Raw genomic sequence first — 13,732 nt, 5'->3', positions numbered from 1 at the left:
TTTTGTCCCTAATGGGCCCTATTTTTTCCCTAGTTATCCTCTTACCCTTAATATACTTATAAAACATCTTCGGATTTTCCTTTATTTTGCTTGCCAGTGTTATTTCATGGCCCCTCCTTGATCTCCTAATTTCTTTTTTAAGTATCCCCCTGCACCTTTTGTACTCCTCTAGGGCTTCCTCCGTCTTTAGCCTTTTGTATCTACCAAAAGCCCTCCTTTTTTTCCTAATCCATTCTCGTATATCCCCTGACATCCAAGGTTCCCTGTGGTTTTTGGAACCACCCTTGACCTTTACGGGAACATGTTGCCATTGTATGATCTCAATCTCCCTTCTGAAAGCCTCCCATTGCTCCGATGCGGATTTTCCTACAAGTAGCTGATCCCAGTCCATTTTGGCCAGATCCTGCCTTATCCTATTAAAATCGGCCTTCCCCCAATTTAGAACCTTTATTTCCGGCCCATCCCTGTCCTTTTCCATGGCCACCTTAAATCTTACCATATTATGGTCACTATCACCAAAGTGCTCACCTACTAGCACTTTTTCCACTTGGCCGGCCACATTCCCTAGAATTAGGTCCAGTACCGCCCCCTCTCTTGTAGGACTTTCTACATGCTGGCTCAAAAAGCTCTCCTGGATGCACTTTAAGAATTCTACACCCTCTGAGCCTTTCACGCTCTGACTATCCCAGTTAATATTGGGGAAGTTGAAATCCCCCATTATTATTACCCTATTATTTGCACATTTCTCTGAGATTTGCCTACATATCTGTTCCTCTATCTCCCCCTGACTGTTTGGAGGCCTATAGTACACTCCCAGCAAAGTGCTTGCCCCCTTTTTGTTTTTAAGCTCCACCCATATGGCCTCATTAGAGGACCCTGCTAATATATCATCCCTCCTTACTGCAGTAATTGACTCCTTAATTAATATTGCGACACCCCCTCCTCTTATACCTCCCCCTCTGTCTCGCCTGAAGATTCTGTACCCCGGAATATTGAGCTGCCAGTCTTGCCCTTCCCTCAACCATGTCTCCGTGATAGCAACAATATCATACTCCCATGTGTTTATCAACACCTTCAGTTCATCCACCTTATTCGCAAGACTCCTTGCATTAAAATAGATGCCATCCAGCCTTGCCCTTATATATTTGCCCTGTCTACCAAGCTGACTTTTGTTTTTTTCTCTATAATTGGCAGCACATCCCCCCCTATTTCAGCTCCCCTCTGTATCCCATCCCCCTGCCAAGTTAGTTTAAACCCCCCCAACAGTGCTAGCAAACCTCCCCGCAAGGATATTTGTCCCGCTCTGGTTCAGGTGCAACCCGTCCGACTTGTACAAGTCCCACCTTTCCCAGAAGCAGGCCCAGTGATCCAGGAAAGTAAAACCCTCCCCCCTACACCAACTCTTTAGCCACGCATTCATCTGCTCTATCCTCCCATTCCTATACTTACTAGCACGTGGCACTGGGAGTAATCCAGAGATTACAACCTTTGAGGTCCTGCTCTTTAATCTGTTACCTAGCTCCCTAAATTCTTGATGCAGGACCTCATCCCTCTTTTTACCTATGTCGTTGGTACCAATGTGGACCACGACCATTGGCTGTTCACCCTCCCCCTCCAGAATGCCCTGCAGCCGCTCAGTGACATCCTTGACCCTGGCACCAGGGAGGCAACAAACCATCCTGGATTCACGTCTACGGCCACAGAAACGCCTATCTGTTCCCCTTACTATAGAATCCCCTACCACTATTGCTCTCCCACTCTTTTTCCCCCCTTCCTGGGCAGCAGGAGCACCCCCAGTGCCAGGAAGTTGGCTGCTGCTGCCTTCCCCTGGTGAGTCATCCCCCTCAACAGTATCCAAAGCGGTATACTTGTTTGAAAGGGGGATGCCCGCAGGGGTTCCCTGCACTACCTGCCTGCCTTTGTTGCTCCGCCTGATGGTCACCCCCTGTGCTGCCCTGCCCTGAGGCGTGAACAACTCGCTAAACGTGCTATCCACGAGCCTCTCAGCATCGCGCATGCTCCAAAATTCATCCACCTGCAGCTCGAGCGCCGCAATGCGGTCTGCAAGTAGCTGCAGCTGGATGCATTTCCCGCACACATGGTCGTCAGGGACACTGGCAGCTTCCCTGATTTCCCACATGGAGCAAGAGGAGCAGAACACGGGTCTGAGCTCTCCTCCCATGACTTACTCCTTTAATTAATTAAAAAATTTATTCAATACCCCAGTTACAGGTATACTCTAGGGCGCTTTATTTACCAACTGTCCCCACTACACCACAGAAATGTAACACCACAGAATTCAAGCTTGTATTGAAAAGAGAGAAATACTCACCAACCAATCACTTACCTGCTCCCTGGTGACGTCACACTTGGATTACTTTTTACCTCTCTCCTCTGCTGTTGATTTGGTATGCCTCTGCCTTGGCGCCGGTTTTTATACCGGGCTCACCTCCTCCGCTGCTGCTCTCCCCCGAACTGGTCGGGCCTCTGCCTTGGCGCCGGTTTTTATACCGGGCTCACCACCTCCGCTGCTGCTCTCCCCCGAACTGGTCGGGCCTCTGCCTTGGCGCCGGTTTTTATACCGGGCTCACCTCCTCCGCTGCTGCTCTCCCCCGAACTGGTCGGGCCTCTGCCTTGGCGCCGGTTTTTATACCGGGCTCACCTCCTCCGCTGCTGCTCTCCCCCGAGATGCGAATTTTTCTCTGTTCCTCAGAGTTATTTTTCAATGCTTTTTTCATGACTGGAACGATGGGTGTTGCCCATTCGCTCCAATCTACTTTGGATAATACGCCTGCCTTTTCCAAATTCTCCAGCTCCGCCTCGACTGCCGGACGTATTGCGTATGGTACCGGTCTTGCCTTAAAAATTTTTGGAATTGCTGCATCGTCCACTTTTATTGAGGCGGTGATGCCTTTCAAGGTTCCTAGTTTCTCTTGAAACACTTCTTTGGCGTTGGCCAAGATGTCTTTTAATCGTTCAGGTATGATGTCATCATTGTTTTTTTCCTTACTGGTCACCGTCAGTGCCTGAATGGAGTGCCAGTCTAAACGTATCTTCCTTATCCATTCACGTCCCAACAACAGTGGACCACCATCTTGTAGAATGTATAAATACAACTTTTGTATTTCTTTGCCGTTGTATACCACAGGCACCTTTATTTTTCCTTTGGGGTATACTTTCTGCCCCGTATATGTTTTTAAGATAATGGATGTGTCTTTTAGAGGTATATGCGAAAATAGCCTCTCGTAATCTCGTCGATTTATTACGGTTAGAGCTGATCCTGTATCTAGCTCCATTTTAACTGGGGACCCTGCTATTATGAGGGTAACCCAAATGGTCTGGTAATCTTCATTGGCAATTACATTATGTAATTTGAGAGAGCTTAGTCTCTTGTTCCCGGAGTCGCTATCGCTCTTCTGGTCTTTGGAGCTACTGTCCGTCATCATTTGTACCTTCATGTGCTTTTCCTTATTGATTCTTTTCCCGTTAGTGGATTTTTTATTTTCAGATCGGCATACACGTGGAATGTGTCCTAACTTTCCGCATCGTCTGCATGCTTTTTCTTTGAACCAGCAATCCCTCTGGTCATGGTTGGATCTGCCGCAGCGATTACATCTCTCGAAACCCCGTGTCATTTCATGGGTGCCGATGTCCTGTGGCCTTTGCTGTCTCCTTGCCGCTCCTATTGCACTGAAAGCCTTGTCCAGTGTTAAATCTTTTCCAGAAGATACCTCTTTTTGTGTTTCTACACTTGGGGGATCGCAGATGAATTTGTCTTGCAGAGAATCTGCCAGTCCTGCCTCGAATTGGCAGTGTAGGGTATCAACAATCTCCTCAAAATTCTTGTCCATCGGTTCGGCTGGAGTGATTAAGTTGCGTAACAGCTTGCATGTTTCTGCGCCCATTAGATCCAGAAGCACTGAAGCTTTTTTTTCATCTTCTATTCCATTTGCGGTGCAAAACACCTCCACTCTTTCTACATATGTGGTCCAATCCTCTATCTTGTTATCAAAAACATCAATATTGCCAAAGTTAGGCTCTGATTCGCTATCAGAAGCATCAATATTGCCAGACTTAGGCATTTCAAAAAAAAGATATGGCGCTTCCCGCGCTTTTTTCTTTTCTGTAGCAAGATATGGCGCTTCCCGCGCTTTCCCACCGCTGCTACCGATAACAACGGTGTTTTACTGTGGTTTCCGTTTATTCACTGTTGGAGACTCGTTTCCGACTGAGGTCTAAATGCTGACCTGCTTGCCGCGCCGGCCGTCTCCCGAGTGCACCCTCCCAGTCCGTTATTGCTTGCCTCCGATGTCGCTGCCTGTCCCAGCTGTAGAGCCCGTCGCTGGAGCCCCAGCCTGACGCCCAGGAAGGATTAGCGCAGTACCTGCCACCAGCTTGACCAGCTGGTGAAACCACAGTTTCTCTTACTTCCTTGAGTCTTCTGGACGCTGTCCTTGAGGTGCTGCCGAATTGCAGGTAAGTCCGTTTCCACTTCGTCGCCACTGTGGTGTCCGTGTGTAGATAAAGACACTGAAGACAGGAGTTGGTTCATAGGTATTTACTAAGCAAGTCTGGGGGGGGGTTCTAAAGGATATACACAATACACAGGCTTATATAGCCCAAGTGGCAATTACCGGCATTACGCACACCTGGGGCTCTTAAAGGCACATACACCACAATTGCTCTTAAAGGCACATACACCACATGGGATACTTGCCTTCATTAGCCGAGGCATTGAATATAAGAGCAAGGAGGTTATGATGGAACTGTATAAAACACTGGTTAGGCCACAGCTGGAATACTGTGTGCAGTTCTGGTCGCCACACTACAGGAAGGATGTGATCGCGTTGGAGAGGGTGCAGAGGAGGTTCACCAGGATGTTACCGGGGCTGGAGCGCTTCAGCTATGAAGAGAGACTGGGCAGATTGGGTTTGTTTTCCTTGGAGCAGAGGAGGCTGAGGGGGGACATGATTGAGGTGTACAAAATTATGAGGGGCATAGATAGGATGGATGCTGAGGAGCTTTTTCCCTTAGTAGAGGGGTCAATAACTAGGGGGCATAGATTCAAGGTAAAGGGCGGGAGGTTTAGAGGGGATTTGAGGAAGAACTTTTTCACCCAGAGGGTGGTTGGAGTCTGGAACTCACTGCCTGAAAGGGTTGTGGAGGCAGGAACCCTCACAACATTTAAGAAGCATTTGGATGAGCACTTGAAATGCCATAGCATACAAGGCTACGGACCAAATGCTGGAATATGGGATTAGATCAGACAGGGCTTGATGGCCGGCGCGGACACGATGGGCCGAAGGGCCTCTATCCGTGCTGTATAACTCTATGACTATGAATGCGTGGCTGGAGAGATGGTGTAGGAGGGAGGGATTTAAATTCCTGAGGCATTGGGACCAATTCTGGGGAAGGTGGGACCTGTACAAGCTGGACGGGTTACACCTCAGCAGAACCGGGGTTTGCTAGTGCTGTTGGGAAGGATTTAAACTAGTTTGTTAGGGGGCTGGGAACCTAAGTGTGGACCCAGAACAGAGATTCAAAGCTGGAAGTGCAAGTTAGAAAAGTAGTCAGCAAAACTAGTAGGGAGCAGCAACAAAGGCCAAGAGTAAAGAGGGTCAAAGTGCAGAAAAATATTAAAACAGGCAAAGTTGAAGGCACTTTATCTAAATGCACGTAGCATTCGCAACAGGTGGATGAATTAATGGCACTAATAGAAGTAAATGGGTATGATGTAATTGCCATTACAGAGACATGGTTGCAGGGTAACCAAAGCTGGGAACTGAATGTTCCAGGGTACTCAACATTTAGGAAGGACAGACAAAAAGGAAAAGGAGGTGGCATAGCACTGTTAATAAGGGATGAGATCGGTACGGTAGAGATAAAAGATCTTGGCTTGGCAGATCGTGATGTAGAACTGGAATCAGTTTGGATGGAGCTAAGAAACAGCAAAGGGTGGAAAACATTGGTGGGAGTTGTGTATAGGCCACCAAACAGTAGTGGTAATGTAGGGCACAGTATCAATCAAAAAATTAGAAGTGCATGTAACAAGGGCAATACGGTAATCATGGGGGACTTTAATCTACATATTGACTGGGCAAATCAAATTACCACTAATGGTGTGGAGGACGAATTCTTGATATGCATGCGAGATGGTTTCCTGGATCAGTATGTAGAGGAACCAACCAGGGAACATGCTATTCTGGATCTGGTACTGTGTAATGAGAAAGAGCTAATCAATAATCTTGTGGTAAAGGGGCCTTTAGGGACAAGTGACCATAATATGATTGAATTTTATATTAAGTTTGAGAGTGATGTAGTCCAATCTGAAACCAAGGTCTTCAATCTAAATAGAGGAAACTACAAGGGTATGAGGGACAAGTTGGCCATGGTAGATTGGGAGACTACACTAAAAGGTATGAAGGTGGACATACAATGGCTAACATTCAAGGAAATAATGCATAATTTGCAACAAACATATATTCCTCTAGGGCATAAAAACCCAAAAGGAAAAGTGATCCAACCATGGCTAACAAAAGAAATTAAAGCTAGTATTAAGTCAAAGGAGGGCGATAGGGCCGGTGAATGGAATTGAGGCAAAAGATCAGCTGTGATCTCATTGAATGGTGGAGCAGGCTAGAAGGGCCGAATGGCCTACTCCTGCTCCTATTTCTTATGTTCTTATGCTGATGGACCAGTTGTGCATTTCCAGAATTTTGTGTTTTTATTTCAGATTTCCAGTGCTGACAGTTTTATTTTTCTCTCTGTGCCTATTACATGCCTGCTATTCTGCACTTGCTGCTCTAAGTATTGTTGTAAGATAAAGCTGGCGTGTAATCTGGGAAGTATTGCAGCTTGCTGTCATATTTGACCGAGATACTTGCAACACTGTGTACTGGCTCCTGCAGTATGAGACTCTGTCCTGTCAGTATAAAATGTTAACCTTTTTGTTGTACTTCTTTCAGGGCACAGGGAAGTGGTATGAGCTGCAGGATCTACAAGTATCTGACATCCTGCCACAAATGATCACCCTGTCTGAGGCCTACATTCAGGTTCGTGCTGCCAGTGGCACTGTTACATATATAGCACCTCTCTGGTACTGCATGATAGGCAAACATTTTGTGTCATATCAAATTGGCAGTAAGTATTGTATATTCTATGGCCATATTCTTACAATCAGGGCTGTTTGTATTGACACAAGACCACAGAATGGGGGGACACCAGGTTAAGCTGAGAAAAGGCAGATTCCGATGGAATATAAAGGACACAATACTTGATTGAGAGTGTACTTGGTCATTGGAACAGCTTACCGATAGAGATTGTGGAGGCAACTAGTTACAGCATCTTCAAGGCAAAACTGGACAAGTAGCTTGAAGAGAAACACATCACCAGTTACAACTGAGATGACGGCAGGATGGCAGACTTGATGGATCGATGGTCTTTTACAGTCTTGACATCTTCTGTGTCTCTAGTACATAATGTACTTTGTTGAAATCTTCACTATCTCCTATTTTAACTAATTCTTTCCCAAGACCTCAAACCAGTAGAACTCCTTAACCACCCACAATCTTTCCTTCCTTCTACAACTTACAAGCTTTTTAAACCCAATCTTGGTGTCTCTAGTTACTACTTCCTGATTTATCATGCTTCCCCTCCTGCTGTCTTTAGGCTTAATGCTGTCCTGGACTGAGCGCCTTGGCCCTTCACCTCCGCTTCTCAATAATATGAAAATACCTGGAGCGTGGGAGCTCTTATCACTTCTAGTTCTTTGTGATTATTTTTTCTTCCACTGTAATACTTGTCATGACAATTCAGAGAGGACATTGTGTGCGCTGGTTCTAATTGGAGTACCGGAACAAATGGAACTAGTGTTTCAAGAAACTAAAGTTTGGATGTGAGCAGCCCTTCCCCAGGAGGAAGGTGACTGGTGCGTGAGAGACTCCGACTTACAGTAACACCGCCTTGGCTGGAGTGCACTTTGATACTAAACCAATCGGTTCTTGCAGCTGTTCTGCACCATGTCTAAAATAGACTATCAGTGATGGTGGATTAACATGCGTGCTGCTGCTCAATTTCACATTTATCAGTTGAATAATGTGAGGAGGTTAATAAGATGGTGATGTGACCGCTCTGTCAATGTTGGAGTAAGTGAGTAAGCCAAATATCTCCTGCCTGTTTTGCATATTATTAAAAAAAAGTGTTTTGTTTCACCAACAGATCTGGAAGAGGCGTGAGGACAGTGATGAAAGTCTGCCCAGTCAGAAAGGAGCATGAACTGGGGCAGGGGGAAAATTCACTGATGATGGGCAGCTTACCCATGGTAAGCGGGGACTTACTCGGGTGGACCTGAAAGATCCCGGCAATATTGAAAACAAAGTCTGACAATAGCCTGTAAGCTGAAGTGTTTGGGAGGTGTGGATCACACTGTCGTTACATTGTGTTCAGACTGATTACCCACCTCCGCTGATGTGTGTCCAAAGCCGCAACATCTCCAATATTGACAGTAACTTCTTTGATAACCCTGACACTGGGGGATGTTGCCTTGAATATTTTGATGGAATGAGTCTGGTTTGAAGGAGTGCCATGCGATAGCAGAAATTCTCTTCGCCTGGGAATGTCGCCGACTGATTTAAACACCTTTTGTTCTCGTCTTTGTCCTTATATTCTGTTTGTTGGAGCCCTGGCAGAATGATTCCTGCAGGATGTTACAAATCTCATTGTGTTTTTGTTATGACATTCTTTCATTTTTGTTCAAGTTTAAACTGCCTTTTACATTCTGGCTGCTGTTACTTCAGATGCTGCAGAGCTGGGAGCAGAGAGCCTCTTTACTCTGTATTACTGCAGAGGAGTCTCCCTGCTCCAGATTGCAGTTTTGTTTTAGCCTAGGGATGTATGTGTAAAATCCATCTGACATACTCTTGTCATGTTCCATGTAACAGTGATGAAGCAGAATCTGACCTCCAAGACCTTTGGAATAGTCTGCTGTCTCCTGAACATTGAAGGAGGGCAATCTCAGGTTTCAATTTTATTCAGATTGGAGTTTGAAATAATTCCTCTTGTTGGTAGAATTTTCTAAAAAAAAGTATCAGTAAAATATTTCACTTCAGGACTGCTTCCCTGCACATTTTCAGCATTGATTACTGTGTCAGTTAGGATAAATAAAATTTTCATTGAAAAATTGTGTTTTGGTGTTGGGCAGCTGGTGTTCTGTGACTGCGGGGTTGTTGGTGTTGGGTGACTGTGGGGTTACTGGTGTTGGGTGACAGCGGGGTTACTGGTGTTGGTGTTGGGTGACTGCGGGGTTACTGGTGTTGGTGTTGGGTGACTGCGGGGTTACTGGTGTAAGTGTTGGGTGACTGCAGGGTTACTGGTGTTGGTGTTGGGTGACTGCAGGGTTACTGGTGTAAGTGTTGGGTGACTGTGGGGTTACTGGTGTAAGTGTTGGGTGACTGCAGGGTTACTGGTGTTGGTGTTGGGTGACTGCAGGGTTACTGGTGTTGGTGTTGGGTGACTGTGGGGTTACTGGTGTAAGTGTTGGGTGACTGCAGGGTTACTGGTGTAAGTGTTGGGTGACTGCAGGGTTACTGGTGTAAGTGTTGGGTGACTGCAGGGTTACTGGTGTAAGTGTTGGGTGACTGTGGGGTTACTGGTGTAAGTGTTGGGTGACTGTGGGGTTACTGGTGTAAGTGTTGGGTGACTGTGGGGTTACTGGTGTAAGTGTTGGGTGACTGTGGGGTTACTGGTGTTGGTGTTGGGTGACTGCAGGGTTACTGGTGTAAGTGTTGGGTGACTGTGGGGTTACTGGTGTAAGTGTTGGGTGACTGCAGGGTTACTGGTGTAAGTGTTGGGTGACTGTGGGGTTACTGGTGTAAGTGTTGGGTGACTGCAGGGTTACTGGTGTTGGTGTTGGGTGACTGCAGGGTTACTGGTGTTGGTGTTGGGTGACTGTGGGGTTACTGGTGTAAGTGTTGGGTGACTGCAGGGTTACTGGTGTAAGTGTTGGGTGACTGTGGGGTTACTGGTGTTGGTGTTGGGTGACTGCAGGGTTACTGGTGTTGGTGTTGGGTGACTGTGGGGTTACTGGTGTTGGTGTTGGGTGACTGCAGGGTTACTGGTGTTGGTGTTGGGTGACTGCAGGGTTACTGGTGTAAGTGTTGGGTGACTGTGGGGTTACTGGTGTTGGTGTTGGGTGACTGCAGGGTTACTGGTGTTGGTGTTGGGTGACTGCGGGGTTACTGGTGTTGGTGTTGGGTGACTGCGGGGTTACTGGTGTTGGTGTCTGGTGACTGCGGGGTTGTTGGTGTTGGGTGACTGCAGGGTTACTGGTGTTGGTGTCTGGTGACTGCGGGGTTACTGGTGTTGGTGTTGGTTGACTGCGGGGTTACTGGTGTTGGTGTTGGTTGACTGCGGGGTTACTGGTGTTGGTGTTGGGTGACTGCAGGGTTACTGGTGTTGGTGTTGGGTGACTGCGGGGTTACTGGTGTTGGGTGACTGCAGGGTTACTGGTGTTGGTGTTGGGTGACTGCAGGGTTACTGGTGTTGGTGTTGGGTGACTGCGGGGTTATTGGTGTTGGTGCTGGGTGACTGCGGGGTTATTGGTGTTGGTGCTGGGTGACCGGGGTTACTGGTGTTGGTGTTGGGTGACTGCGGGGTTACTGGTGTTGGTGTTGGGTGACTGCAGGGTTACTGGTGTTGGTGTTGGGTGACTGCGGGGTTACTGGTGTTGGTGTTGGGTGACTGCGGGGTTACTGGTGTTGGGTGACTGCGGGGTTACTGGTGTTGGTGTTGGGTGACTGCGGGGTTACTGGTGTAAGTGTTTGAGGTACCATCTTCAGTCTGAGAATAGGACATGTGGCATGTTCATTGAGGGTTTGTGATGAAAATAACAGCCCCAGAGGAATGAACACAACATACGGTATTTATTTTTAGATCCTGATTCTGGTGCTTGCATGGATGCTAGCGTCTCTCTGGTGCCTCACTGGAGTGGTCATTTTAAATGTGAGAGCCTAGACTGTGAGCATCTGCAGACTTTTTTTAAAATTCAGTCATGGGATGTGGATGTCGTTGGTGAGGCCGGCATTTATTGCCCATCCCTAATTGTCCTTGAGACGGTGGTGGTGAACCACTGCAGTTGGTGTGGAGGGCTGAGTCTGATTTTGTCCTCGTCTGAGAATCGCTTCCCTTCCATGCATCCACTTCCAGTGGGACTCCCAGACTAACGCAAGGCTGATCTTTATTTCTCTAGCCCAGAGGCACCCGAGCCATTTGGGGCACCACAGCTGCTGCTTTGTGATCAGCTACCTCACATTTTCTATAAATGAGGCAAATGATTAAACCTCCCTGTCTCAAACTGAAACTAATGTGATTACAGTCGTTCAAGCCGATCCTCTGAGGGGGACCAGAGTTAGTTTGTACACAAACGTCATTAACTTGAGTCCTGGACCTTTCTTTTTTCAAAGAGAAAGATTTATGATGGGCCAAGGCCTGTAGTCGGGCACCAGTAAGGTTTAAACATTTAGGAGAGAGAGAGAGTTTTCTGTCTGTCTGCAACTCATCACAAGAGGAACTCCTATACAACAGGTCCTACTGATGACCTCGTACTTATTTCATTTGAAGTTGGTGGGGTGGGGGTGGGGGGGAAAGAAGCTATGATATATTTAAAATTGCTCAATCATACTGGTTTTATAAATGGCTCCCAATGATGATGAGTCAACAGGACATTACTGTTGACGCAGCCTGTCCCGTAATAGTATGAATGTAGCAAGTGGAGTCATTGTGAAACACCTAGTCCAAAATCAAATGGAATTGTCAATTCCCACGTTGTGTTGAGTTAGCCTGTCTCTACTGTGGCATTGCAGTTCCTCAGGGTTGGGGGAGGGAAAGGAAAATCCTCCAGGCTCCCAGTCACTGCCTAATGAAGTGTGTATCAGTTGAGAACAGGACTGGGATTAGTTGTGATGCTCTCCACAGCTGAATAGCCTGCTGACACTCAACATTGAGCCTCACATATGCTGAATAGCTACTGGAGTGAGGTGTTAAGAACAAGAATTGAAAGACGTGGCAATAAATCACATCAATTCACAAATAAGTATGTTGGTAACAGTTTATTAAGCAAACAAAGCACTTTAGTATGATGAATAAATGCCTAACCCACACAACCATCTTTGCTCCACACATCAGCTACACACAGGATCAGCGGGCAAGGAAAGGATGTTTAATCCACTCCTAAGTGTTAATGAGTGAATTCAGATCTACATCAATGGTTAAAATTCTGTCCCCATCGCCTTTGCTTCCCTCTTTAAAAAAAAAATCAGTAAATGTGTATTGTGTTAGTCCTAATAGTGTGGGTGGTTTGGTTAAACAACCCATAGAAAAGATAGGCTGAACTTAAACAGTGCCTTATCACCTCACAATTTCTCGGTCACACATATGCAATGAATTGCTTTTTGAAAGATCTGATTGTTATGTAGGCAAACGGGTTTTAACTGAATGTTAACATTTGTGCTCACAGACTCCAAACTGTCGGTTGCTGCAAGTGTTAACTGTTTCACTCCCTTATTGTTCGAGGACCACATTGTAGCTTTCCACACACAATGGGAAATCCTCACAGGTTTAACAAACAATCCCAGGCTTTACGAGGCAGCTGCCATTGTGCCCACTGCCCAGGGAGACTGCAGGGCCGTGGTTCTTTCTCCCTAACCCGAATACAGCTCCGTGTCCAGTGGCTGCAAGTAAGGCTCAATTCCCAATCTGTTTCTGAAGTTTTAAAATAAAACATTAAATTACAAATTTCAACTGTTAATTCATGGAATAAATCTGATTATAAATTCACATTTCATACAAAAACCTTGAGCAATACCACCCAGAAGAACTGATTAGGATGGAAGGAAAGGGTTAATCAGTCAGTGCAGGACATTTCACAACTATAGGGGTTGTGCTGTATTAACAATTATTCACAAGCTGCAAGAACACAAAACTACTTTAAAAAAAAACACACGCAGTTGGACAGAACTATTCTTTCAGCTGGTCCTGAATTTTATTTTACTTTATGCAATTTTCCACCAGGGATGCTAAAATTTCTTGAATTTGCAGGATGGCTTTAGTTCCAGATGTGCCGCTTACAGTGTTCGACAGCCTAAAACAAAAGAAAGCCAAAATATAAAATTGAGAACACTATATTGTCGGCAACAGACCTTAGGAGGGCACCACTCTAATCTTCTGCAAAACTGTTCACTGAATTGTTCTTGAATCCCTCAAGCTTGACATCACTTAATCACTGCTTCCTGATTTAGCTTGTCATCAGTGGTTCCCTGCTTTGTGAGCTATAGCCCTTCACAAAACACAGGTATAGAACAAGGGTATAACTGGGAATGGGTACTGGCAGCAGCACTAATAGCCACAAACTGCTTTCATGCCTTAGTGCAGGCTGGTGTCAGTTCTTGTTGCTTTCTTGGTTGTAGAGTGCTGATAAACAGATGGCTTTTTTATGTAAAGGCTGCAGATTGCAAAAATCAGTATCTTAACGGTGTGCAGTTTATTTAGTGCCTCCATTAGTCGAGAGTTTTTCCAGTCTACTTTGTAAAAATGACCAGAAATGTTACATGAAAGATAATCTTTCTATACTGCACGAGGATTTAGGAAGAGCGCATTCGCAGAACTCCTGTCCCTGTGATAACTGGTGTAAATGGTATATGAAAGAAAGGTCTTTTAGTATCGTATGAGGAGTTAGCCA

At 46.0% G+C, this 13,732-nt stretch overlaps 2 protein-coding genes across 3 annotated transcripts in view; one reads left to right on the top strand and one right to left on the bottom strand.

The window, feature by feature from the left end:
* usp39 (ubiquitin specific peptidase 39) overlaps window positions 1–13,732 on the top strand; it is a 73,029-nt gene that overhangs the window by 53,843 nt on the left and 5,454 nt on the right. The window contains exons 12-13 of one of the 2 annotated variants that reach the window (XM_085971371.1): window positions 6,966–7,052; window positions 8,218–8,320. In XM_085971371.1, the coding sequence (XP_085827497.1) occupies window positions 6,966–7,052; window positions 8,218–8,274 (144 nt within the window). In that variant the 3' untranslated portion in view covers window positions 8,275–8,320. Of the gene's footprint in view, window positions 1–6,965; window positions 7,053–8,217; window positions 9,182–13,732 lie in introns of those variants that run through there. The other variant, XM_085971370.1, reaches the window with a different exon arrangement.
* The window catches only part of LOC147098169 (prosaposin-like), a 37,116-nt gene continuing 35,473 nt past the window's right edge, over window positions 12,090–13,732 (bottom strand). The window contains exon 11 of the mRNA XM_085971373.1: window positions 12,090–13,135. Within this exon, the coding sequence (XP_085827499.1) occupies window positions 13,100–13,135 (36 nt within the window). The 3' untranslated portion in view covers window positions 12,090–13,099. The remainder of the gene's footprint in view (window positions 13,136–13,732) is intronic.

The sequence above is a fragment of the Somniosus microcephalus genome, chromosome 30 (genome assembly GCF_052327205.1).
Source record: "Somniosus microcephalus isolate GS21.2 chromosome 30, FLI_Smic_1.0, whole genome shotgun sequence".
Taxonomy (NCBI): Eukaryota; Metazoa; Chordata; class Chondrichthyes; order Squaliformes; family Somniosidae; genus Somniosus; species Somniosus microcephalus.
This window is presented reverse-complemented; position numbering and strand designations above follow the sequence as displayed.